The sequence below is a fragment of the Coturnix japonica genome, chromosome Z (genome assembly GCF_054131305.1).
Source record: "Coturnix japonica strain WE chromosome Z, WE-NBRP24, whole genome shotgun sequence".
NCBI classification, from domain to species: domain Eukaryota; kingdom Metazoa; phylum Chordata; class Aves; order Galliformes; family Phasianidae; genus Coturnix; species Coturnix japonica.
Window position 1 is genome coordinate 4,010,492 of NC_140702.1, and position 25,828 is coordinate 4,036,319.

The window sequence follows — 25,828 nt, forward strand, 5'->3', positions numbered from 1 at the left end:
CTAGGTCTGCTGAGCTGGATGAAGTTATGTTTGTTTTGTGCACTGCAGCACAGCTTGCTTTTTGGTGGTGAACATCTGCCTCTCTTGTTTTCCAGGACCCTGGCGTACCTAATGAGACACCTGGCGTCTCTTGCAGGGAAGTGCTCCGACACCAGCATGGACGCTAACAACTTAGCTATTGTGTGGGCTCCAAACCTCTTAAGGTAAACTTCTTTTTCTGTTTCAACACGATGCTTAGTTCTGCTCTCCTCCAACCCCAGGGACACAATTTCTAGATGACAGTTTCTACTCACTTGTTTAGCTGGGACTGCTGTGTCCCTGATCATCCAGGAGAATTTCGTCAGTGGCATCGCTGTTTGCCCACTGCGGAAGTCTCCAGAGCCCAGTTTGACAGTTTTTGGCTACAGAAATTCAGACTTGGAGAAATGATCTTGGGGAAATAACTTGTAAGATCTGCCTTTTCTTCAGATCCCAGCAGAGCCCATCTGCCTGCTCCAATAGTGAAGCTGCCTGCATGGAGCTGCAGACACAGACAGATGTTGTGGAATTCATAATCAGTCACACAGATGTCATCTTCTGCTCCGAAACCACATCAGCCGTGGGAGAGGGTGAGCGTCTTCCTCCATTAGCTTGATCTGACACTTTGATCCAATCCAGGGCTTCTCCAAAACCTTTGAAAATGGTTTTGCTGTCGAGGAGACAGCAGGCTTCTGGGCTTAGATTAGCATATGGTGCCCTGTTGCTGGGTCCTTAGTGTGTCCAAACCCAAACCTTACATGGAGAAAACTGTCACTGCTGTTAAGATATTTTGCAAGCAGCTGAAGCTTGATTGAATTGTGGCAGCAAAGCTTTCTGAGATCCCTGCCCCCTAGTTTTTCTAGGCTTTTTGTTTGCCTGTTTCAGTATAGTGAGCTGCTCTTAATTATGACTGTGTCCTTTGCCACGAGCATACCTCTGAGCACACTGTTAGTTTGAGCTCCTCTTCTTTGAGTGGTTCGGATATGGAAGTCTTAGAGAAATGCAGAACTGGGATGGCTGTGCTGCTGCTTTCTGATCCTCCGTCTTACCTGTGTTTTTCCCTTGCAGGGCACAGTTCTCTGGCCGGGCCCAAGTCTGTGTCTCCTGCTACAAAGCTGCTCACGCTGCAGGAGGCACAGGCTCAGAGAAGCGGCCAGAGCAGCTCTCCCACTGCTACGTGGAGCAGCGAGATCGAAGTGGAGGAAGGCCCCGCAGCTGTACCTGGGGCCTTCCACACTGTCATTGATTTTCCATCTAAGAGGTAAAGAGGACTTCCCTTTCCAGACCGTATCTTCATTGGTTGGGTGGGTTTTATTGGTTTAATATTTGTCCATTATATATATATGAGCCTGCCAGCTCCTGTCCTGTCCAGCTGTGTAGCCTTTACTCACATGCTCTGTATCTTGATTGACATGGTTGAGAAGAATGTAGCCAGCAGGACTTGAGGGCTGAGCTGTAGGAATGGAAGCATCCTCTGCTGTTTGAAACAGAGTGTGTTTCTAAGCTGTGTTTCAGCAGAAAGCAGGCAGTGCTGGCAATGGGCAACTATTGGCAAGGGCTCAGTGCAGCTCTTCCCTCACCCTGCACCACGACTGACAGCATGCTCTGTTTTCTCTCTCCAGACCAAGTTCTCCCAGTAAGAGGGCAGAGTCACCAGCTTGCAGTTGGTGTTCGTGCTTCTGCCTGCACAGACCATTCCATATGGCCGAACACCAACTGCAGAGCAGTGCCAGTGCGCCCTCTGAAGCAGAAGTCGTGGTCTTGGCAGGTAAGGGTGCAAATCCAGCTTTCAAAACACTGCTTGTCAGCAACACTGGTAGAATTCTTGCTTTCAGTGGGCTTGTACCTCCTTGTGGAGTTCAGGCCCGTGCCTGACATCTTCAGTTGACCCCTGTCTTTCCCAAATGAGTCTCTTGTCAACACAAGAGCTGGACCTGCACGAGGATCACTTTCAAGACAGTGACACTGTTGCTAGAAGCATATTTGCTTCTGCCCACCACCACTAAAAAATGCCAAATGTCAAGAACCTGTTTCATGATTCATCTTCTGAACATTCAACACTAACCACTGTGCATCTACTCGTTCCTAGGAGACTATAGCCCTTGTGGAACTGAAGGACGCAGCTCATATGATGATGCCGCATCCTGTGCTTCCATCAATATAGAGCTCATGGGAAGCACAGGATGCGGCACTTCAAGTGACAGCCTATCATATGACAGCAGTGACGAAGAAAGAAATGTCATCATCGTTGAAGCTCTCATTCACCCCATCCCTGATGAACCTGCTGACCTGAGCCTGCCAGACACCTCAGGCACCAGCCTGGACTGTGACCCAGAGCCTTTCCAGGAAAGCCCAGCGAAAGCACAGCCCGAGTGGCCCGACAGCAGCACAACCATGCAGGCTCAGGTCAGCTTTACAGAGGAGAAGCCAAACATCTTGGAGGGGCAGGTAGAATCAGGCCAAGAGGCCCAGGCTCCGGGCAACAGCACGACTTCTGAGCCACTCTCGTGAGACAACAGTGGATGAGTCCCGTCGTTCCGCCAAGCTTCACACCCCCTCCTTTCTCCTACTGAATAAAGGCACGCTCGTGCTCAATCGTGCCATGACTGCATTCTGAGTTTTCATTTGCAGAGTTTGGGATGAGTGTAAGAAACATCAAGGCAGCTCAGCTTGCAACGCTCTGGCTGTGGGGTGCATGCAGGGACACTGTAACCATACAGGGAAAGGCTTCCACTGCTTCCTCAAGCTGTAGTCCAGCCCTGCTACTGCTCTGTGGCACAAAGCCCTGAGGGATGTTCCATATTGTTAACCTAAGTGAAGCCAGCTTCACACACTGTGTTTTGTTGTTGCTGGGTGAGAGGGGGATGCACGTTGGTGAGAAGATGAGCATTGCTGGATCTGCCACGAGTGTCCCTTCTGCCTCTAAGAATATGTCCTAAGTAGGATGTGAACACTGCTGGCACTTCCTCATTGCACGTGCTTGGAGGATCTTCAGTTCTTGCACATTCAGGATGTCTGTCAGTGACTACAAGGAAATTCTCCAGTACTAGGAATTCCATGAAACAGTTGGAACGGGTAAGTGTCATCTTTGTACAGAAACAGCACGCCTAACAGTCTGTCTCACCACTCTAGAATTAATCTGAGAATAGATTAACAGCTCTTGTCAGTTCTCTAAGTCAGGTTTCATTTAAATAAACTTGAAATTGGATTTTTGAATCCAGTTGGAAATTGATGGTGCTGATTACCTCTTCCTCTAATTAAAGCATTACACACAATGTATGCTAGGTACTCTGCTTTACCTGTAATATTATATTAGAGAAGAATTCACACTCAACTTTAAGCATCTGTGTTCTGAATTGTAGGTGGTTTTGCAAAGGTAAAACTCGGGCGGCATCTTCTTAGTGGTGAAAAAGTTGCAGTAAAAATCATGGAGAAAGTTACTTTATGGGTAAGCCAAAAGGCATTTAAATATGATAATATCTTCTGTTGGAGTTGTGGAGTTCTCTAGAACACAGGGGCAGGTGGGATGGTACATAGGAATGCAGCCTACTGGTCCCATTGCCTTTTGAAAGATGCTGTAGAGCTGGAAAAAGTTTAACAGAGCACCACAAATCTTGTTCCTCATTGTTCAGAGGGCAGTATTCTCTGGCTGTAAAGTGGAGGAAGTTATTACATCATTACATTATGTCATTACAACATTATTACATTATTACAGCAACTTTACCAAAATGCCAATGAAAATGCTGAATGTTTTACTTCTCAGTTTTCACAGCTCTGTTTCAGAATTTCTATGGGAGTGATGTCAGTCATTGCTGAGTTGATGTTGAATTGTGTACAGTCCCATATGTGCTTGTTATGTTCCACAGCAGTCAAATGTGGTACCTGGTATGTCACAGTAGTGATGCTTTTATGGTCTCTTAAGGATGACTTGTCTCATGCTAAAACAGAAATTCATGCCGTGAAGAACTGAAGTCATCAACATGTTTGCCCATTGGATCATGTAAGAGAGACATCAAAGAAATATTTATAGTCTTAGAGGTAAGAAATAATTTCTGCCACACTTCAGTTGATTGTTTTTATCTTTAGCAGTAGACAATAATATAAAAATAAAGCTGAAATGAAAGGATTCTTATATATCTCAGTGGAGACTGGGTTCAAGATTCATTGGTTTGAAAATTAAGTAGAAAATTTTATATATTCTGATATATATTCTCTGATTGAGAACGGGGAACTGGAGAGTCCTGTCGGTGCTGTTCCATGCTTTCTGTGCTGTCATTGTTACTTATCTCTCTCTGATACTCTCTAAATGCATTTTCAGCCTCTAGAATGAAAACGTAGTATTACATCAGACACTGAAGAAAATAATTCAGTCCCAGCTGAAACTCAGACAGTAACGTGTGCTTAGGATTCTTTCCCTACAGGAAATGTTAGATAATTATTGCTATGTGGTACTGTGTTCTGTAGCTGAGCTGGAATTTGTTATCCTCGAAGAAGTATCTTCCTCTGAAAGGGGAGTAAAACATGATGCTCCGAATGAGCGGAGCAGAGACACAGATCTGATCTGAGTGTTGGTTTCACATTTTTGTGATGCTCTTTGCTGCAGTTTGTATCTAGAGAGAAGCCCTTGTGGTGTCAGTCTGTTGTGTAACCTGCTCTAGTTTTGTGCCTCAAGGAAGAGTGATCCTTTAAACAAATGGTGGCTATACAGAGGGTATGGGGTGAGATGCATTCCTCTGGCCCCATCCAATGGATTTTCTGTCACTGAAGTCTTGAAGCACAGGTTAGGTACTGGAAGGCTTGAATATTTCCTCACCAATAGGTTAGAGCTTGGCATTCTGTAAGCTGCTGGTATCTCTCAGTAAAGCAAATAATTACAGCACGAGCATTTTCCTAGGCATCTTATGAAATCCCTCTATCTAAGGAGCCTTTCCTCACTGAAAAATAAAGCATTGTCTATACCTTTTAGAAGTAACTGGCTTCCATCTGAGAAGCTGATGGATTTATAGGCTTGGACAGGAACTGGGTGTGGAGGTGACTTGTAGAGATTTGTGCCTGAACCTGCTGCTCTGGGAATCGTGAGACCAAGTTTCTCAAGAGCTTTTCCCACTCTCATCATCACCTTCTGCGAGGGATGAGGCTGCATGTTCTCTCTGGGTAATATGTTCAGTGCTTTGAGAGCTATTTCCTTCTATCTAGTCTGCTGTTTTGGTGTATGACTGCTTCCTGTCACTATCCCATCGTGACCTGCTGGCCAGAGCCTCAGTCAACCTTCATACGCACCCCCTCTCCCCACCCCGCAGGCATTGAGAAGCTGCCATGAGGTTCCTCTGCACTCTGAACAAACATCTTTCTCCCCAGCTTCTCTTCTCTGAGTGGGAGCTTCAGCCCCCTGCACAGGCTGGAGTTCATTCACAGAACTTGTTTCAGGTTGTTATCCTTCCTGGCCAAAAACCAGATACAGTATTGTAGATGTGGTGCAATGAGTGTTGAAGCAGGAATGACTTGTCCTGGTCTGGTTGTGCTGCTTTTTAATGCAGCTGATGATCTTGTTGTACTTCTTTTCTGTCAGAGCACACTGCTGGCTTGCATTCAGCCTGTGGTCTCTCACCACTTGTCCTCCTAGTCCCCAGGTCCTTTCCAACAGATACAAGCTAGTATTTCCCACCTGGGATATTGGAAGATGGGAACTTGCCAGCAGTCAGTGAAGATCTCTGAGACAGCGAGAGCGAGCGAGCTTTGAGTAGACTGGGAACCACTGTCCACAGCAGGAAAGAAGAGAAGAGAAAATATGTTTCCTTGGGCACTTGGGTGGAAATCATTCCTGACTGCTTTCTCATCCACCGGGAAAATCTGCTGATTGACAATTAGAAGCTGATGGACTTTGGACTCTGTGCAAAGCCAAAGGTAAGAGGATCTGTTAAATCAAATACAATGTGCCCCCAAGTAATGCATGTTTGACCACCGTATGCAACAGGGGCTTGTCCAAACAAACACCCTAAAATCAAGCTGTTTCTGTGGCTGACATGTCATTGCATCTTGTTTGGAATGGCCTGAACTGTGTGAGAGTGGTTAACAGATTGCTCAGAAGCACAGGTAGATTATTTTCTCTAGCTAGACTCCCTGTTTTCATAGTCTAAGCTGTAGATAATTTTGTAGGTATATCACCTGTCTTATGCAAGGTTCTGTAATAGGAGCATGGGGTTGGATAGAATAAAATGACTTTTGCAGGTGACGTACGGATCCTGTGATTGCATATGCTTGAACTGAATTGTTCCTTGATCTTCAAACTGATTTCCAGAAGCCTTTATTAACATGTAAGATAGGTACGAAAGAATGGGAAGTCTGACTTACTGATTCCAAAAGAATTACTTGTCATCAAATGAGTTTTCCTGGCCAGACTTAGAGCCTTTCACAGGTAATTTAGACCAACAGGCTGTTTGATCAGCTGAGGAAAATAAAGCATCATGCCAAGGGTACTAGATAAGTGAGCAGCTTGAGATCTCCACATTCATGTGATGCTCATGGTTTTAGACAATATTTGCTTCGTGAGGTCACATTGAATGAAAGCAAAATCAAAGATGAATGAAAAAATACACAGGAGAAGAAGCCTCTGAGGCTTCTGAAGTGTTATGACCAGAAGACATAAACTCTGTTAAAGCAAACATTTCTCTCTATTTTTTGTGTTCTTCCAGGGAGGCCTTGATTACCGCCTGAACACATGCTGTGGAAGCCCAGCTTATGCAGCACCAGAGCTAATCCAGGGCAAAGCGTCTATTGGCTCAGAGGGATGTAGAGCGGTGTTTGTTTTCCCCTCTTTCCCTTCCCTCTGCACAGAGCATTTCAAGGCAGTGGAGCTCAGGTAGGCTCTCTTGGTTTCCCTTCTGAATTCTGCTAGGTTGCATTGCTTGGTAGCTCTCAGAAGCTGTCAGTGGCCACAGACTAGAAAAGTGCAATTGGTCTCAGTTCACACAGCTGGCTGGTTTGTCTCTGGCTAATCCTGAACTGCCTCAAGCGACTGCTTTGGGGCTTTACAGAACAGCAGCTTCAGAGATCTCTTTCTATTACTAAGTTTTTGAAAGAGCAATTTGCTGTGTTCTAATTATCCATCATTTTTGTGCAGTCTTTTTTGTCAGACTTCTCCTTAGATTCCATGTTGTATGTGAAGATTAATTTGCATTGTGATTTATAATGTACTAAAAACTGAGAGATGTCTGGAATTTTGGAACCCACTACTTGCAGTTGTTAATCTGTCCAAACTGGTCTGGTTTGCAATGCCCTCATCCTTCTTGAATCGCTCTGCTGTTAAAGGCGGAGCAATTCCTACAAGTGCCATGGCCCCACTGTTGTTCTAATTCTTGTTTCTTTGTTTTCCACACACTGCTTTTCAAGCCTCCTTTTTCTTTACAGTCCAAGTGAGAATTGCACTGTGAGGTGTCTGAACCTTGTTGTGCCTCTACATAAAGAGAACAGCAGCAAAGCCTGACAGGTGACTGTGCTGACAGCTCTCGTAGCCAGTAACACGTAACTGTGCTAAATCCCTTGTGACGGCTTTGATTTCATTTTTGCCAGTGAAATCCTTGTAAAAGGAACTGCAGCAGTGTGATGAGCTAAGGTGAAGATGCTGGTTTCAGTAGTGCTCTAAGCTGAGCGGAAGGGCAATTGAATGAGGGTTATATGCTTTCTCTGGGACGATAAGGTTTTTTTTCCTGAGGGAAAGAGCCAGCTTTTCATGGGCTATATGTGGGCTTTGGCAAGGGCAGACAATCCAGTCTGTCAGGAAGCCATTTGAGGTGCTTCAGGTTTGTAAGCTTGTCTTTTTGTTTTTCAGGCGGATATTTGGAGCATGGGTGTAGTGCTGTATGCTCTGCTGTGTGGGTTTTCCCTTTGGATGATGACAATATGATGGCACTCTACAGGAGGATACCAGTGGGTATCAGTGGTGCTAGAATACACTGAGAAGGGAAATAGCTGAGCTTGACAAGAGGCCTTGCTTTTTGGATGGCAGAACATGCTGAGCTGTGGGTAGAAAGGCCTGTCTGCTGAATATTGTCCCTGTTTTTGCTGCTTTGTCTACCAGTATTTTGTGGATTTGGTTCTACGCTTGGTTGGCCTATGTGGCACTGTAGCCTGATTCTATACCATGATAGCATACAGAATTTAAGGAGAAGTATTTTCCTGCTTATTTGATTTCCCAGAAATGAATGTTCCTAATTGCCAGCTCTTCTCATGTCTACAAAGAGCAAAGTTCTGCATTTGCCATTAGAATTTCCTCTTCCAGAATCAGGAGGTAATGTAGGACCCCACAGATTGCCTTCAGAATTCAACAGTTAGTTCTGTTTCCTTTCTGAGTGCATAACAACCTGAGCACATGAACTGAATGATGTGGCTTTTTAGTCTGGTACAAACTCTGCTGTACACTGAAACTTGGTCCATTTGTAAGCAGGACTTTGTCCATTTTGTAGGACAGCAGAAAACCCTTTGTGCTAATCATGATGCCAAGAAGCAGAATGCGGCAAATGGCAGATGATCCAACTGCTTCAGGTATTCATTGCCTTAAAACTGAGAATAGTTTTGGACTGCGAGTTTGTAAGCAGAACGGAGTTCTTAAAGCTGTCAGAGATTATTTCTGCACTGTTCAGTTCTATCTGCCTAACATACACCGGATCTCAGAACTGCATTGCTTGAACTGGTGGAACTTGTTGAAGTGAACTGGGATGAGCAAATTTTAGAACTTAGTCAGAACGCAGTAAAAAATGGATAATCTCATGGGTATTAAGTTACAGGCTTGCTATTTCTGCACTGAATTTGTTTTTATTTTAAATGGTTGTGATCTGAAAGTTGCTTGAAACGCAGGCACCTCGGCACTGTTGTGTAACTGAATTTCACACATTATTGAACCTCAAATATCCTGGAATCTAAAACTCTGACTTGTTTTCAGTCTGCTGCTTGAGTCTAATCAGGTTCATAGTGTCTGTGTGCAGTGGAGTGTGTGGGGAGATTGTTGCTGCAGATCCTGGGAAGTTGCTGTGTATTTGCAGACAATGGCTGCTGTTGGTCACTGGGTGCCACTGTTGCTCTGCAGAACAGCTGTGCTGTGCATGCAGCACAGCATGCTGTGCACGCCATGGAACTAGGAATCAAGAAGAGAGAGAAGCGTCACTTCTGCTCTAGTAAAAGGTCTCATCTGCTGACAGGCTTTTGTACTTGAATTCAGAACTCAGGACCTGTTGCCACAGAGGGACTAGTTGCTGAAGTTGGACGACTCTTTCTGATTACTCCTTGTAATATGTAGCCATAACACTATTTAAAAAAGAATCTGAAATCATGGCTAATTATTGACTGCTGCACAGCAGAACACTACCATGCTGAGATTGGGCTGTGAGATGACTTGAAAGCTGTTTCCTCAGTATAGGTCTTATTCTTGCAGCTGGGACACCTTGATGAAGACTGTGTAACAGCTTTCTGTGTTTCACAACAAGAGAAGAGAGAGTAGATCAGCATTAACATCAGAGGGAATAAACGTATGTCAGTAATTCTCTGTATTTAAGCCCACTCCTACAGTAAATAACCTTACTGTATGAACAGACTCTAACACTCACTTATTCTCAAACATGAAATATTTCACACCTTTCAGAGGCAAGGTACCACTGCAGAACTTCATAGTCTACCTAATAACTACATTTCTGAAGTTCACATTTATTCCTTTTTTCTCCTTTAATTGTGTTTTTTCAACCTTTCTGTTATATTTTACCATGCTGAAATCCTTATGAATCTCTGGAAGTCCAGGCAGACTCAAAACAGAAACTGATGGATGAACAGCAGATGTCACATGCTGGCTTAACTCCCTGCTTTGAAATGTTTCACTAATAGGTGGAAAATAACAACACATCAGGTAAGGCAACCAAATAAATTTGGAGAATTACAGTTCACAAATACTTCAGGAAATAAATTAATTCCACTAACTTTCGAAAACAAATGAGAAAAGCTGAACTGAGTGCTGCTAGAGATGCTGTATAAATGTCAATAATAACATTCCAAGCTGTAGAAGAGATTTAAAACATGATGGGTACTCTGGCTTTAACCTGAATCTGAAAGTTGTCTCTTGCAATTGAGTTGTCTTTCTATTAAATAGAAAGTGGTAGCATTTGAAGGATTGTTAAGATTTCCATATAACTTTAGTAAGACTAGATGTAAAATGTAAGTTTTATCTAGGCTAGATCGTTTGTGGAGTCACTGTTTCTTTTCTTTATGTACAGGGAATAAAGAGAACAATCGACCTACATGGGGAAAGACTTCTTCAGTTTAAGTCTGTGATATTTTCACAGTCTTAATTCAAAAGACTTCTAATGCCTGATAAGTAATTCAAGCTTATTATACTACACTGAGTCTGTCAAGCATTGTACCCACGGTTCTCATAGTAGTCAAAAAGCTGCTGAAAATCCAGCTGAATGTCGATGCTCCTTGGAGCTGGGCTGAAACTTGCCCCCAGAAATGGGAGTCCAGCTGAAATGCTGTACAAACTGAATTAGTAGGAGCTTTGCCATTCACTTCAGTAGAGAGATTCTGGCACCAGCTTTAGTTTTCACTTCCAGCAATTGTACAATACACTAACTTTAAAGCAAAAACGAGCGTGGTCTGCTTCTTCATCTCAGACATATTGTGTGAATCAGCTGAGGCCTGAAACTACCCTAATGTGATCAGACGTGAAGGTTGCACATCAAGGGGAAAATATGGCAGACATGCAGAAATTTTCTTTGTACTGACTGTTTTTCTGAAGAGATCTATATCCTCTTGTTTTCTAGCGGAATTACAACCAGTTGTGTCAACCTATCTCTTGCTTCAGTCTAAGAAGGCTCGTGGCAAGCACATTCCCTTGAGATTTCCATCCCAAACATGACGTGCCAGTACCACAGAGTCAGGAAGCCTGGGGGTAAGTTTTAGAGTTCAGCACAAGGTTCTGGTCTAAATGCCTCTGTGTGCTGAAGCTCTGCCCGGGTAAACAGTCTGGTGGCCTAAACATCGGTGAGGGAGCATGTGTGCAACCAGTCTTGGTCATCAAATTTTGTTCTATGATAAGGCCACCCACTCAGTGTATGAAGGCAAAGGATGTAATCTTTCTAGATTTCAGGGAGGCCTTTGATCCTGTCCCTTTGGCTGCATGTTCCCAACCTCTCGCTCAGCCACGTAGACCAATAGTACTATTGAGGTTTGAGATCTTTCTGCTGTGGATGGGTTCCTTTTGTTATCTCTTGGTGGTGTTATCTCTTTTCTCCAGTCATCAGGGCTGTAAGATCTGTCAATGCTTGCAGAGTCTGTCCATTTCCTCTTTCTGACTTCCTTCTCTTGCAGTTAGAGTAAGCTCTGTGGCCTTCCTTACTCTCAGCTGGGCTAAAGTCCAGCAGTCTGTGGCCTTTGGCTTCAGCAAGTTTAACTACATCTTCTAGGCAAGTTCTGGGCAAGATTATTCTACTCAGGAAGCACAACAAATGAGAGAACAAAAATAGCCTCATGAAAACAGAACCATAGAATTGTTTGGATTGGAAAGGTCTGCGTTTTAGTGTTTCATGATCAAATGTTTTAGTAAGTTGGACTGGTCCTACGAAGTAGTATGACTGCAGTAAGCAGTGTACATGGTGTGCTGTGAGTACTGCACACATTCCTCTTGGCAGCTTGTGGAACAGAAATTGTGCATTGTTTGGATTGTGTAAGCATTCCTGTTGGTCTCTTGTGATGCTTACCTTCTTAGAGCACCTTTCCTCGTTTGGCTCTACATATTTTGGTACCTTACTTGTTCTGTTTGTCTTAGCAAGGAAGGTCTTCTTCTGAAGCATCCTCAGTCTTGGTCTGGGCAGCATACTTAGAAATGACATGGACATTACATGAGAGGGTGGTCAAAGGAGGGAAGATCTCACCTTTCTGATCAGTTTCCTTTTAGAAGACACGGTCCTGGAGAGGATTTGCTTTCCTTGTTTCCTAGAGACTTGGATTCTTAGATGGTTTTGGCTGCAGCTATTTCTGATGTTAATTCCTTGTTCTGTACTTTAGTAGCCAAGTGCAAGTGGAGTGCTTTGGAATTGTCTGAAGTTGCCAGGTTGCTTGTGATCACATATGTACTGTGGAGATATCTGTGGTGCCAGTGATAATTCAGTGTGATGAACTTGAAGGCTTTCATTAGAATTGCAGCCCTAATACAAACAATGACTTGAACTCTGTAATTCTGTGTAAAATCATTAGCTAGCTTGTGGTCCGGGTCTTCAAACCAAAGGCTATGAGGTGCTGCTCTTGTTGACGCAGGCTGTGAAAGATGACTTGAGCTCTAAGAGTAATTTCCCTTCTGCTCTTGATATGAACGTCAAATCCAAAATTACAGTATTAAGAACATAATATAAAAGTTGGTGCTGCTGGCTTGTGGACCTGCATTAGCTGTTAGCCATAGTTTGGAACTTGCAAAGCAATCTTATTTAGATTTTAGTGATGAAATCTTCTGATGAAATTTTCCTTTTAATTCTGCAAAAGAATCTCAATGGAACATTTCTGTCTGAAAAGGCTCTGACGTATGAAGATGTGCCAGACTGCAGCCATGTGCCAGATGCGTTTGGATCCATGGAATTTTCTGATGTAGCTTCAGTGTTTGAAGAATCTCCGCTCGATCTAAATACTCAGAGAACAAAGCAGGTCTGTGAAGATGTAGTGCTAGTTTCTTACAGAAAAAATACAGCACTTAATCCAGAAATCTGCTTCTCATTGTATATAGAGCTTAGTCTGTATTTAAGTATCTAGTGGACCTTGACCAAAGGGAGATACAGATTCAGCAAAGAAGCATGTTAAGCATAAATTTTGGTGCCTTCTGCCTGTAGGACATGGTTGGTTTGATGAGAAACCTAACTCCAGTGTTTGGTTTGCACAGAAACAGCAAGCAAAGGAACAAGTAAAGGAGTCAGGGAGGATTTTAAAACACATCGGGAAGCGATAAGGCACAGTTCATAAGATTCTGGAGTTAGGCCAGAGGTAGACAGAGCTTGAAAGGTACCGAAAGAAATTCAAGACAAGAACATGCACAGTGATGTGATTGAAATTTTGCAGCAAAACTATGTGATAATTCATAGTTATGTTTAGATAAGCTGGTGAGGGTTAATCCTAAATGGAGAACTGAGATGAACAAATCAAAAAATGGCGTTTGACAGTGTATAAGAAACGAACTTATTCTAGGAGAGAATCAGAGGTTTCAACTCTTTTGTTCAATAGACAAGTAGTGTATGATGTTTTTATAAGCATTGTGTCTGACCTTCTCAGCTGTTAGAATTTCCTTGACAGTAACTTCTCCGGCTGTGATCAGAAAACCTTTTGTTACATCTCTGGCAGCATTCGAGGCATGATACTCAACTGGGTGATATGGAATTCACACTGTCAACTCCAGTGACAAGAAAAGTGGCATCTAAGAAGCGTGCAAACACAGAGAATGTTGATGCAGAGTCAGCGTTAAGAAATGAGCTGCCCTTTGCACTTCCTGCTCCTGCTCTTTTCAAAGAGTCAGAGAAGCAAGTAGAAGGCATACCCTTTCAGGCACCTACTTCCAAAGGTATGTTGTGTCTAACAAATGGAAACCTAGAACATGTGTAGCTTAGGAGTTTTTTAATTTAAATATGAATGCAAGCCTTGTAGGTCCTAAAATTCTGAAAGGTTTCAGTGTGGGGTTTATTTGGTCACAGCACATACAGCCACCAGCCTGTAGATCTGACAGTGCACTGCAAGCGGTTTAACCATCTATCAGGGCACGGTACTTGTCTATTAATGATAGAAGTTCCCCAGTTTCACAAGCAGCATGCCTTTAGATGCATTCAGATAATGAGACAAGTGCTGTGTTCCTAAAACTAGCATGTGCTTCTACTTCCCATCGAGATCTAGTAGATAATTTCTTTAACATTCTTGATGAGGGTTTTGTTTTGTTTTTATTTTTTTCTGGGCTGTTATTTTGAGTGAAAGAAAAGGGTATGCTTTTATTTAAGCGTGCTTTTGATTGCATCTTGCTTATAAATTAAATGTAACCTACTGACTTCCTCATGATAGCATTCTAGTACTTGCGTGTATCTGTTCAGCATGCCAATGGAAATAGTTTGACTAGCAATACAGACACCTACATTTATGTGATGTACCACGGAAATGTGTCTGTAGTATCAGCACTTCCAAGTTAAAAAATAAAAAAGAAGTTTGTCCTCAGCCTCTTTTAGTGTTGATACTGTGCATATTAAGTCTGCCCTTTAAGATACTAAGCATTTCTTACAATTTGAGATTCTTCTATTCCAATTGCTCAGGAATTTTCTTCAGAAAGGCTGTATCTTTGCAGGCTAATGTGTTATTAGGGGTTACTGATCATATCACTTCACCTTTGTTAAGTGTTCAACAAAGTGTAGTACGAGGGCTAGTTGTTCATATAGGTTTCATTTTTGTCTTAAGACTGCATGTGGTAACGTGTGATGTTTGTCTTATGGTAAGTTTAATAAGTAAAAGTAGGTATTTCTTAAAGGAGAAGTGCAGTAGTGTGATTTCTGCTCCTTTTTGTTAGATATTCCCGAGAGTTAAATAATTAAAATATTTTTGTTGTCCAGTTGGAAATTCTGACATTCAGGGCAGGCTGAAGCATTCCTTAGAGATAATGAATGGTGGAAGTATCGCTTGGAAATGTTGAGAACATCATTGTCTGGGGACAACTGCAGCTATGCAAAGCTGAATCTTTGAGCTTTTAGACTGAGTTGTCTCCACAAACTCAAAACTGTTCCACGTAACTCTTTTCCAACATGTATCCACAGAACTTCTTAGGCTGCTACTTAACACACAGTATTAACTGTGGGTATGTAATTCACACCTTTCATATGAAGGAAAGTACTTGATGTGGAATGGAACTTTATGAGACAGTAAATTCCTCAGTGTTTATTTTGAGACCAGTGCCAGAGCAAGGAAGCAGTTCTGTCTAATTCTCATCCCTTCCAAACCTGTAATACTGAACTGCACCGCTCCCTCAAAGACTTGACTTACAGAGCTCTGGGGAAATCAGTCTTAAGTTTCTTTTTCAGTCTTCTCATTGTAGTTGAAACCTATTTTATCACTCTGAAGATGCAGACTAGAGATAGGTAGGAGGCTGGCTTTAAAAAGTTAATTGCTAATCATGAGAAGTCCTGACTGAAGAAAAATAGATAGATCAGTTGGCAGAACAGGCAGGTGAAGAAGTCTTCAATTCCAGACGGTCCACTTAAAATCTCTGACCCCAAGTCAAAACCTGTAAAATATTCTAAGGAGGACAGGAGTCGAATGAATGACTTAGAAGGGAAGAGAGCAAGCTGACAGGTGGGTGCACACCCACAGGGATAGCTGTTTATGAGTGTGGATAGTGATAGGACAAGGGGAATGGTTTTAAACTGAGACAGGGGACGTTTAGGTTGGATCTTAGGAAGATGTTTTTCGCTCAGAGGGTGGTGTTGCACTGGAACAGGTTGCCCAAGGAGGCTGTGGATGCCCCATCCCTGCAGGCATTCAAGGCCAGGCTGGATGTGGCTCTGGGCAACCTGGGCTGGTGGTTGGCATCCCTGCACATAGCAGGGGTGTTGAAACTAGGTGATGGCTGCGGTTCTTTGCAACCCGGGCCATTCTACGATTCTCTGATACGGGGGGATATGAGTCTATAGGGTGGACAATAGGGGGATGTGCTCGCAGACACTCGTGCAGCCCTGTGCACACACACATGCGTGTGCAGTTCCATCCTCGCTTTATGCAGTCCTGTGTGCACTCACATGTGTTTTGTATTGATTTCCCACTGAATCCTCCTGTGGACTTGTAGTTAGGCTGGGAGTGAAGGGGAGCACTGGGTAGCTGTTTGTGTTCCCTGCTGTGTGCTGTGGGGTTGTGCTGGCAGCGGTGCAGTTGGTTTGTTTTCCTTGGGAGTGTGGGAAGGAGCTTAGCAGGCCTGGTTCTTTTCTCAATGGATTCTGATCCCCCAGTGTCACTACACCAGGGAGTGCACGATCTAAAGGACTTCTGGGTTGTAATAAACTGGTATCTCGGTAGCTTCTATTATTTCAGAATGGGTGTTGTAGTGCAAGCAATCTGGGGGGCATGATTTATCGTCTCCGTAGCTAACGCTGTGTGGGACATTTTGACCTGCTTTGGCTTGCCAGTGCTTTCCTCTGTCTCCATTTGTCTGGAGCCTCGTTGAAGTATATGCCTACTGTGGAAATATTTTCTTCTTTCCTAGCTTTTGTGGTATAAAGAAGCGCAGAAAGGTGCTGGAACAGCTTGTTCTAGATGGCATCTCAAGGCAACTGGAGAAGAGGAAGAATCTTCAGGAATAGTCAGCATGGATTGACCAAGAGCAAATTGTACTTGACCAACAGTGCTAGGTGAGCTTCTGCTTTAAAGCATCAAGCTGTATAAACAAGGCAGTTTTAAAAGCAAGCTTGCCAGTTCTTATTTAACCAGTGATTTTTTCAGGAAGGAAAACTTTGAGATGCTGTTTGCTAATGGAAGATGGAGAGAGGAAAAGCAAGAGAAAGGCATGGTGTGCATAGCCACCACATCCCATCTGCAGTGTTCTCCCCCTGTGCAAATGAGGAGCTTCAAGCATCAAGCTTGGCCTGGGCCATGGAAAGGGAGCATGCAAACATCTGGGCCAACCCCAAACGAGTTAGTTCTGCAGGTTGGTTGTTTTCTGCTGTTTGTCTCACATCCTGTTGCTCAGCGGTAGATTTGTTCATGTTCAGTGCCAACAGGAAACTCTCACAGCATTTTTGTTTCTGCTGTCCCAGCACTTTGATCCCTTGCTGCTGGGATGGGGTGCTTGAAGAATGATACATGTGTTGATGTCCAGCCTGGCTTTGAGGATGAGTCTGCATCCCTGGCGGGACTGAGGGTGGGAGCAGGCCAGGTTGAATCCGGTGCACTTTGCTCTCGTTCTTAGTGCTTGTTCTTGCGCAGGAGGGCAGGTGGTGAACCTCATGAGCCAGTGCCTGCAGGTGGGGTTTGCAGAGAAAGAGGTCCTGCAGGTCTTGTGTGACACCCATGGAACCGTAGCGAGGCTGCATGGGTGTAAAACACCAGGAATCAACAGAGGTGTGAAGGTGAGCTGTGGGCTGCAGTACCACAGGAAGGGATGTGTGTGCTCTGGGTTTGGATGCTTCTGTGTGTTTTAAGTGACTGAGATACCACTGCTCAGTCTGCTTGAGTGTATAGAACAAGTGTAACATCCATTCTGATGGAGAATTGTGAACGGAGTCCTATGGGTTTGAGACCTGCCATTAAGCTTGTGGGCATCATCCAGGAGTTGGGGATGAAGGAAGGAAAGTTGGGGTGAGAGGATGAGGTGTAGGAACAGAAACTTCTTTGGTCCATATTAACTCCTCCCTTTTTTGATTAGGAATCGATGTGGGTTTTTTTTAATAAAGAAATAGACACATTGCGAAGCCTATGAATGAATTGATTCACGCCTGCTGATTGGTGCTGTTCTCTACAGGGAGCTGCAGTGGAAATGGGCACTTGTGGTCCAGTGTCTGGCCCGCTCCCGTGAGCTCAGATCAGCCAAGTTGTCAAGGCCTGGCTCTTGGTTGGTGAGTTGTGCCAAGGTCAGAGAGTTGGATTTTCTGGGCTTTGAGACACGTCTTCCAGATGCACGTTGTGTTATTTCTGATGTGTTGACCTGTTGAGGTCCAGCCCCAAATGAGGATTCAAGTACTACCACTGCAGGAATGGTTTAGATTGGAGTTGGAATGCAGAAGGTTGGAGTCAGCAGGAGCAGGGAATCGATCATCCCCCTGTACTCGGCACTGGTGAGTCCTCACCTTGAGTTCTGTGTTCAGTTCTTGGCCCCTCACTGCAAGAAGGACACTGAAATCCTGGGATATGTCCAAAGAAAAACATTGAAGCTGTGAGGTGTCTAGAGCACAAGTCTCTTTGCAAGCACTATCTTAGAGGCAGCCTTGATTTCTCCAGCCCCAAGCTTTGTGCCACAAGAGCTCTCCTGCTTCTAGCTGTGATGTGAGACCGTATGGAAGGCTCTGCAGAAGTCCTTCCTTTTCTGTATTTTGTGTGGCTTTGGACTTGTTTTCGTCTTTCTCAAAGCCCAGTGCACTGTCCCCATGGGACTTAATAAGACACTTGGTGTCTCTGGCTGGGATCTGCTCGGTGATAAACATGCATGCGAAGAACTTAGTGATAGTGTGGGCTCCAAACCTCTTAAGGTAAACTTCTTTTTCCGTTTCAACACGATGCTTAGTTCTGCTCTCCCCCAAACCCAGGTGCACAATTTCTAGATGGCAGTTTCTACTCACTTGTTTAGCTGGGACTGCTGTGTCCCTGATCATCCAGGAGAATTTCGTCAGTGGCATCACTGTTTGCCCACTGTGGAAGTCTCCAGAGCCCAGTTTTTGGCTACAGAAATTCAGACTTGGGGAAATGACCTTGGGGAAATGCCTTGTAAGATCTGCCTTTTCTTCAGATCCCAGCAGAGCCAATCTTCCTGCGCCAGTGGTGAAGCTGCCTGCATGGAGCTGCAGACACAGTCATATGTTGTGGAATACCTCATCAGCCACACAGATGTCATCTTCTGCTCCAAATCCACACCAGCCGTGGGAGAGTGAGCAGGTGAGTGTCTTCCTCCATTAGCTTGATCTTGATCTGACAGCTTCATCCAATCCAGGGCTTCGCCAAGACCTTTGAAAATTCTATTACTCTCGAGGAGACAGCAGGCTTCTGGGCTTAGATTAGAATATGGTGCCCCATTCCTGGATCCTTAGTGTGTCCAAACACAAACCTTACATGGAGAAAACGGTCACTGCTGTTAAGATTTTTTGCAAGCAGGTGAAGCTTGATTGAAGTGTTACAGCAAAGCTTTCTGAGATCCCTGCCCCCTAGTTTTTCTAGGGTTTTTGTTTGCCTGTTTCAGTATAGTGAGTTGCTATTAATTGTGGCTGTGTCCTTTGCCACTAGCATACCTCTGAGCACATGGTTATTTTGAGCTCCTCTTCTTCCAGTGTCTCAGATAAGCAAGTCTGAGAGAAATGCAGAACTGGGATGGCTGTGCTGCTGCTTTCTGATCCTCCGTCTTACCTGTGGTTTTCCCTTGCAGGGCACAGTTCTCTGCCTGGGCCCAAGTCTGTGTGGGTCTCTCCATCCACAAAGCTGTTCACACTGCAGGAGGCACAGGCTGAGAGGAGAGGCCAGAGCAGCTCTCCTGTTGCAACACGGAGCAGCAAGATACAAGTGGAGGAAGGGCCTGCAGCTGTACTGAGGAACTTCAACGCAATCATTGATTTTCCATCTGAAAGATAAAGAAAGAGGAATTCCCTTTCCAGCCCCTACCATCATTGTTTGGATGATTTTTATTGGTTTATTTTTTGTCCATTATATCTTTGAGGATTCAACTAACACACAGTTGCCCTTTGGCCTCCGTGGAGCCACACAAGGTGCCTTTCCTTCCTGGTTGGGCAGGCAGTCACAAGATGCAGAAAGCCATGCTGGTGTCTATCCTGGTCTGTGCTGGCTGTACCTGGAAACATTGGGGTTTTCCAGATTTCAGGGCCACGCACATGAAACCAATTGTGCTTCTCCTGTAAGCAGAGCTGTTGGTTGGACTTGCTGGCACTAGAAATTAAAGGTGGCAGTGAGCTGAGGCCGAGGAGGTTTTAACGTAAGAATCAGAGACCTAACCAGGTCCCCCAGCAGACACAGCAGTCTGTCCATGGAGCGCTCTGTGAAGGACTTTTTACCTTCTCCGAAGCTGACCCACAAGAGAGCATTCAGTGATGACTTGTGAGCACCGTTTCCTCAGAAAGCAGTTACACCTGTCGGCTCCTGTCCTTTCCTGCTGCTGAGACTTTGCTCACATACATGCTCCGCATCTTGCTTGACATGGTTGAGAGGAATGTAGCCAGCAGGACATGAGGGCTGAGCTGTAGGAATGGATGCATCCTCTGCTATTTGAAACAGAGCGTGTTTCTAAGCTGTGTTTCAGCAGAAAGCAGGCAGTGCCGGGAACAGGCAAATATAGGCAAGGGCTCGGTGCAGCTCATCACTCACCCTGCACCACGACTGACAGCATGCTCTGTTTTCTCTCTCCAGACCAAGTTCTCCCAGTAAGAGGGCAGAGTCAGCAGCTGGCAGTTGGTGTTCCTGCTTCTGCCTGCACAGACCATCCGCTGTGGCCAAACGCCAACTGCAGAGCAGTGCCAGGGAGCCCTCTGAAGCAGAAGTCATGGTCCTGCAGGTAAGGGTGCAAACCCAGCTTTCAAAACACTGCTTGTCAGCTACACAGGTAGAATTCATGCTTTCAGTGGGCTTGTACCTCCTTCTGTATTCCTGCGTTCAAGCCCGTGCCTGACATCTTTGGTTGACTCCTGTCTTTCTCAAATGAGTCTCGCAAGCTGCTTAAAACCTGCTTGACAGGCAGCACCAAGCCTTTGCCCTCTTGGATAGTGAAAGTTTACACTAACTGCTGTGTGTCTACTTCTTCCAGGCGAATCGAGCCCTTGCCAACTCAGGAACCCACCGGCAAGTTGCAATGATGCACGTTGTACTTCCATCAATGGAGTGCACTTAGGATGCATGAGTCACTGCAGTTCCAAGGACACCCTTCCACATGACAGCAATGATGGAGAGAAGGAGGTCTGACCTACTCAGTTTTTGGCCCCTCCATGAGAGAAAACGTTCCGGTTCTGGAACATCTTCAGCTACGAAGGTAGTAAGGGGTCTGGAGCACAAAGCTTACAAGGAGCAGCTGAAGGTGTTGGGATTGTTCAGCCTGTAGAAGAGGAGGCTCAGAAGAGACCTTATAACTCTCTGTAACTTCCTGAAGTTAGGTTGTAGTGAGCTGGGGTTTGGCCTCTTCTCTCGAGTAATCAGTGATAGAACTAGAGGGAATGGTTTTAAGCTGCGCAAGGGAAGATTCAGGCTGGACATTAGGAAATATTACTTCCCCTAAAGGGTATTCAGGCATTGGAATGCACTGCCCAGGGAGGTGGTGGAGTCACCAACCATGGGAGTGTTCAAGAAACGTTTGGAATATGATTTATCCAGGAATTATTGGTAATGGCTGGACCAGATGATCTTCTAGGTCTTTTCCAACCTTGATAATTCTGTGATTCTGAGCTGAGAAGCTTTTCTTGCTCAAGTCCTGCTTCCAAGCTTAACCACCTACAATGAAGTTGATGTCAATTTTCTGGTGTCCTTCAATTACGTGTCCGCATTTGCCCAAAATCAGGAGGTAACCAGCTACAGTGAAGTGAGCAATTTCAGTGCCTGTTTCTGATGGTGGCAATGAGTTCAGAGGTCACACTTAATTGATGGTGCCTGTTTCCATTCTGACAAAGGCTGTAGTTGCAGCTGACTTCCCGAGGCTGCCATACGTGGTGGTGACGCAGCCTTGGGCTTGTGCGTTTGCATGACTCCCACCTTTCCTTTCTGTGTCTTGCAGGTCAGCTGGTGCTGGAAGCGGCCGGTATCTGAGTAGGAATGAAGGTGAGTGCAGGAGCAGCTGCTGAGGGGAAGAAGGAAGTCCATGCTAATGAGCTCTGAAGCATCTGCAGGTCCAGTACGAAAGGAGGCAGCAGTGATGCAGGGGGCTCCCCAGCAGGAAGCAGGCTGATCCAAATGCTTGCTGAGAGTTTGGAAGCCCAAACCCTTATGGTCTCTGTAAGGGTGGCTAATATAAAGACGTTAACCAAGATGGTGGTAAATAGTCAAAGGTTGTTAGCAAAGGAAAACTCACCAATGTCGATGCCTTGACCAGAAAGCTGAGGCAGTCTCAACTGGGGAGCAGTCTCCAAGAGATGCTGCCTCAGTGGTGGTCAGCCTTTAAATGAGGTCTCAGAGGAGGTGGAGTCGAGATCCACCCCTTCTGGGAGCACAGCTAGATTACTCTCACCTGTGCTCCCGCAGCTGACCCAACACTTGCCTCAGCTGATTAATCAGAGGTTCAAGCTGTGATTTCCCATACAGTCTCTAAGCTGAAGGCAGCATCTCCTTGATCTGATGGTGGTGTGCCTGAGTGAGGGAGTGATCCAAGCTGGATTCAGAACAGTCATCTTAATTTCTCTGCTATTTTACTTCAGATGACACCTATTGGGTGTTGGTTTCTTAAAATTTGGATCTAGGAGGTGGCCTCTCCCTTTACTTCTGACGAAAGCACAGAAGTGCAGCAGGAGTAGAAGACAAAGAGGTTTTCTTCGTGACAGGAACACCAATTATTTGATTCAAATGTAGAACTGTGATGAAGATGGTGAAGAACAGATCCGCCTCAATGATATGCTTGATCTCATAAGGAATGAGCATGTGATCAAAGACAGACAGCATGGCTTTAGCAGGGGAAGGCCATGCCTAACCAATCTGGTGGCCTTCTATGATGGAGTGATGGCATTTGTGGACAAAAGGAAGGAAACTGATGTCATTGACCTGGACTTGAGCAAGATCTTTGACATGGCCCTCCACCACATCCTTATCTCTAAACTGGAGGGATGTGGATTTGACAGGTGGACCACCTGGTGGATAAGGGATTGGTTGAAAGGCCACAGACAGAGGGTGGTGATTCATGGTTCTGTGTCCAGGTGAAGGCTGATAACAAGTGGTGTCATGCAGGAGTCTGTCTTGGGACCAGTGCTTTTTTACATGGTTATCAGTGACACCAATGATGCAATGGAGTGCACCCTCTGCTGTTTGCTGAGTGGTGCGGCTGATGCAGTGGAAGGAAGGGATGCCATTCAGAGGGAGCTCAACCGAGAGGTTGGCCTAGGTGAATCTAATGAGGTTCAAGACAGCAAAGTGCAAGGTTTTGCACTTGGGCTGGAGGAATCCCAGGCATTTCTACAGCCTGGGAGGAGCAGTCCTTAAGAGAAGCCCCGCAGAGAAGGACCTGGGGGTCCTGGTGGATGAAAAACAGAACGTGAGCCATCAGCGTGCTCTTGCAGCTCAGAGAGCAAATGGTCCCCTGGGCTCCATCAGAAGAGGGGATGGCCAGCAGGGACTGGGAGGTGATTGATCTTCATGATCCTTGAGGTCCCTTCCAACCCGGGCCATTCTATGATTCTGTGATTACACTCGCTGTCAGAAATAACGGCAGCTGTACAGAAGCTGGATATATTTGGGGACAGTTCTTGTAACCAGCTGATTTTAAGACCTTGCCAGAGTTGAGAGTCTAAATTGCATGTCAGAAGAAAGCTGGGAAAGTGGTTATTGCTCATTCTTTTTCATTTGCTGATTCTTTCTTTAGGGATCCTTTTCCAAAGGAGATTCTGGTGATGGAAGCAGTTGAAGAAAGAACCAAAGCAGCTCTTGCCAAGAGTGCTTGAAGTCCCTGTGGAGAGAAGCAAAGAACTTGGGCTTCCTCTGGGATGCTCCCCACCATGTCTCAGGAAGGAGACAACTGCTGTTCCACTTTCTGCTCTGTGTGTGGAAAGGTACGTCTGGGTTTCTTCTGCTTGTTTTTTCTTTCTTTTTCTGGCTTTGAAGGAGAAGGGGTGGAGCAAGGGGAGACCCACTGGTCATTTGTTACCTCAAGAGCAGGATGGATTCTGCATTGACTGTGAAAAACCTGGGCTAGTAGCATGGGCATGTTTCAGGCTGGACTCTTCTTTTGCTGCTTGGTTTCCTTTTGGCTACAGGGAGACAGCTGTCTAAAGGTGTGTTTTCAAACCCACTCTCCAAAACCACGTTTCATTGTTGCAGGTGGTTCAGTGTGCTCTTGCAGTGCAGATGCTGTAGTTTGCTGTAGAATCTGAATGGTTTCTGTTCCTAGGGGAGGACTGGGAGGAGGTAATGAGAAGAGAATTCAATGCCTGAGGTGTATATTAGTGAGAAATATTGGCATGAGGTGCTGAAAGTCTTGAGCTGTCAAAGGCCAGTGTTGCAGAAAGGAACCAGGTCGAGACTCGAACTCGTGGGTACTCCAGGGTTGATTTTATTAACAAGCTCAGTGCTCAGGTGAAACATTTTCCTTAACAGCCAGTTAGGCTCAGACTCCTTAACCTGCTGGAGCAGGGTGGAAGCAAGGAGTGGGCACTGCCGTCCCACAGGCTGCACTTGGTTCTGGTCTGCCAGGTCTGTGCTGGCCTGGATTTCTTCTGAGAAGTTTGTTGGAGCTGCTTGGAGTAGTGAAGGGTGGGGAAGAAGTGCTGCTCAAGAGCTAAGGCTCCGCTTGATCATTTTGGATGGATTTAACCATGATATCTGAAGACACAGTTTCCATCAGAATGGTCCCAGCATTGTGCAAGTGTCTCAGCTGAAGCCCCTGAGCAGATGTGTGAGAGCACCCGCCTCCTCCAGCTGAGCCATTGGAAAGCTGACTGTGCCCAGTAATTACAGCTTCTGCAGATTGAATGTGCTTCCAAGTGTTTTCCTTAGTGATCAATCATGTCCCAGCACTCTGAGATTCCATCTCTGGCACAATCTGGAGCATCTCTGCAATCCTTGGGTGCCCATTCCCACCAGCATTTCTTCCTTTCTCTCTTTAGAATCAGTGTGGTGCAGTTCCCTGTGTTTGTGAGCAGCAGAGATCCAATGGCAGCTTTCAGCACACAGAGGGATGTGATGGGGACAGACTGTCCTTACCGCCATGCAGAAGGGAGTTTTTACTGTCCTCTATCAAGAAGTATGAAAGAATAGAGTTTGAATGATACTTGTGAGCAGGTGCTGTGCTGTAGGGGATGTCAGGTAACCATTAATTTGGGGGTGCAGGAAGGAGCAGTGAAAGTGATGTATTAGTTTGTGTTTTGGCTGTTGGAGTGCAGTTTTTGGGAGCAAAACTATGGGCTAAGATGGAAAACAGAAGGGAGAAGGCTGATACCTGGATCGTGGGCTGAGCTTTGGTGACTGCAGCCATTTGCAGTAGAAGTTTTGCACAGTGGGGTTCAGAATGGGAGCTGATGATGAATGGGAGCTGCTCAAGGGACAGACTTCCACATACAAGTTCCAGTGCCTCAATGACTTTCTTGTAGCGAGGAACCCCAAACTGAACATAAGACTTGAGGCGCAGCCTCCCCAGTGTTGAGTCCAAGGAGATGATTACCTCTCTGCTCCTGCTGGCCACACTATTTCTTATACAGGCCAGGATGCCGTTGGCCTTCTTGGCCACCTGGGCACACTGTTGGCTCATGTTCAGCTGAGCATCGACCAACAGCCCCAGGTCCATTTCCTCTGCACAGTCCTGCAGCCACTCAGCCCCAAGCCTATAGCGCTGCATGGGGTTATTGTGGCCAAAGTGCAGGACCTGGCATTTGGCCTCACTGAACCTCATCCCATTCACCTCAGCCCAGTGAGGTTGATCCAGCTTATCTAGATCCCTCTGAAGGGGCCTCCCTTCCCTCAGGCAGATTGACACCAGCTCCCAGACAAAAGACAAAAAGAGAAGAAAGCAGAAATGAAGAAGGCTTCTCTGAGAGCTGACCCTGCACCTGCAGAGGTGAGTCCTTGTTATGGACAGACACAGCTCTTGTTGTCAGGGCCTCCATGATGAAGATGTCACTGGCTGGGTGGATGGGGGGAGAGTGGTAGATGTAGTCTACCTTGATTTCAGCAAGGTTTTTGATACTGTCCCTAGTGACATCCTTATAACAAAGCTGAGGAAGTATGGGATAGATGAGTGGACAGTGAAGTGGGTCGTGAACTGTCTGACTGGCAGAGTGCAGAGGGTTGTCGTTGGCGGTGCTGAGAGGGGATTGGATCCAGGTTTATAAATACCTGAGGTGTGGGGGCCATAGTGGCACGGCTGGTCTCTTTTCAGTAGTGCGTGGGGACAGGACTAGGGGTAATGGGGTGAAACTTGTGCATAGGAAGTTCC

At 45.4% G+C, this 25,828-nt stretch overlaps 2 protein-coding genes across 11 annotated transcripts in view; both read left to right on the plus strand.

Annotated features, from left to right (window-relative positions):
* LOC146753583 (rho GTPase-activating protein 32-like) overlaps window positions 1-2,617 on the plus strand; it is a 45,273-nt gene extending 42,656 nt beyond the window's left edge. For 3 of the 5 annotated variants that reach the window (XM_085530640.1, XM_085530641.1, XM_085530642.1), the window contains 5 exons: window positions 96-203; window positions 469-608; window positions 1,087-1,279; window positions 1,641-1,786; window positions 2,108-2,617. In XM_085530640.1, the coding sequence (XP_085386766.1) occupies window positions 96-203; window positions 469-608; window positions 1,087-1,279; window positions 1,641-1,786; window positions 2,108-2,529 (1,009 nt within the window). In that variant the 3' untranslated portion in view covers window positions 2,530-2,617. The remainder of the gene's footprint in view (window positions 1-95; window positions 204-468; window positions 609-1,086; window positions 1,280-1,640; window positions 1,787-2,107) is intronic. The other 2 variants (XM_085530643.1, XM_085530644.1) reach the window with 1 other exon arrangement.
* Window positions 2,618-2,745: 128 nt separating this feature from the next.
* Window positions 2,746-23,977, plus strand: LOC146753585 (maternal embryonic leucine zipper kinase-like). 6 transcript variants are annotated; one of them, XM_085530671.1, is made up of 17 exons: window positions 2,746-3,093; window positions 3,381-5,922; window positions 6,711-6,877; window positions 9,446-9,910; window positions 10,275-10,948; window positions 12,565-12,693; window positions 13,381-13,597; window positions 16,265-16,409; window positions 16,501-16,705; window positions 16,984-17,126; window positions 17,519-17,831; window positions 18,500-18,645; window positions 19,130-19,466; window positions 20,122-20,266; window positions 20,516-20,737; window positions 21,473-21,516; window positions 23,264-23,977. In XM_085530671.1, the coding sequence occupies exons 13-15, from the start codon at window positions 19,376-19,378 to the stop codon at window positions 20,562-20,564; spliced, it is 285 nt and encodes a 94-aa protein (XP_085386797.1). In that variant the 5' UTR covers window positions 2,746-3,093; window positions 3,381-5,922; window positions 6,711-6,877; window positions 9,446-9,910; window positions 10,275-10,948; window positions 12,565-12,693; window positions 13,381-13,597; window positions 16,265-16,409; window positions 16,501-16,705; window positions 16,984-17,126; window positions 17,519-17,831; window positions 18,500-18,645; window positions 19,130-19,375; the 3' UTR covers window positions 20,565-20,737; window positions 21,473-21,516; window positions 23,264-23,977. The 6 variants fall into 5 exon arrangements, with proteins under 6 accessions (XP_085386797.1, XP_085386796.1, XP_085386799.1 ...); XM_085530670.1 differs by having other exon boundaries at window positions 17,519-17,612; window positions 17,710-17,831; window positions 19,130-20,266; XM_085530673.1 differs by having other exon boundaries at window positions 9,446-9,539; window positions 9,805-9,910; window positions 19,130-20,266.
* Window positions 23,978-25,828: the final 1,851 nt, after the last annotated feature.

What these genes read in the sequence shown, in the direction of transcription:
- LOC146753585 (XM_085530668.1), top strand. Translation starts at nt 16,537, where the DNA reads ATGGAGAGAGGAAAAGCAAGAGAAAGGCATGGTGTGCATAGCCACCAC. An exon ending in CAAACGAGTTAGTTCTGCAG is followed by an intron (nt 16,706 to 16,983) that starts GTTGGTTGTTTT and finishes GTTCTTGCGCAG; the next exon opens with GAGGGCAGGTGGTGAACCTC. An exon ending in GAATCAACAGAGGTGTGAAG is followed by an intron (nt 17,127 to 17,518) that starts GTGAGCTGTGGG and finishes TGTTCTCTACAG; the next exon opens with GGAGCTGCAGTGGAAATGGG.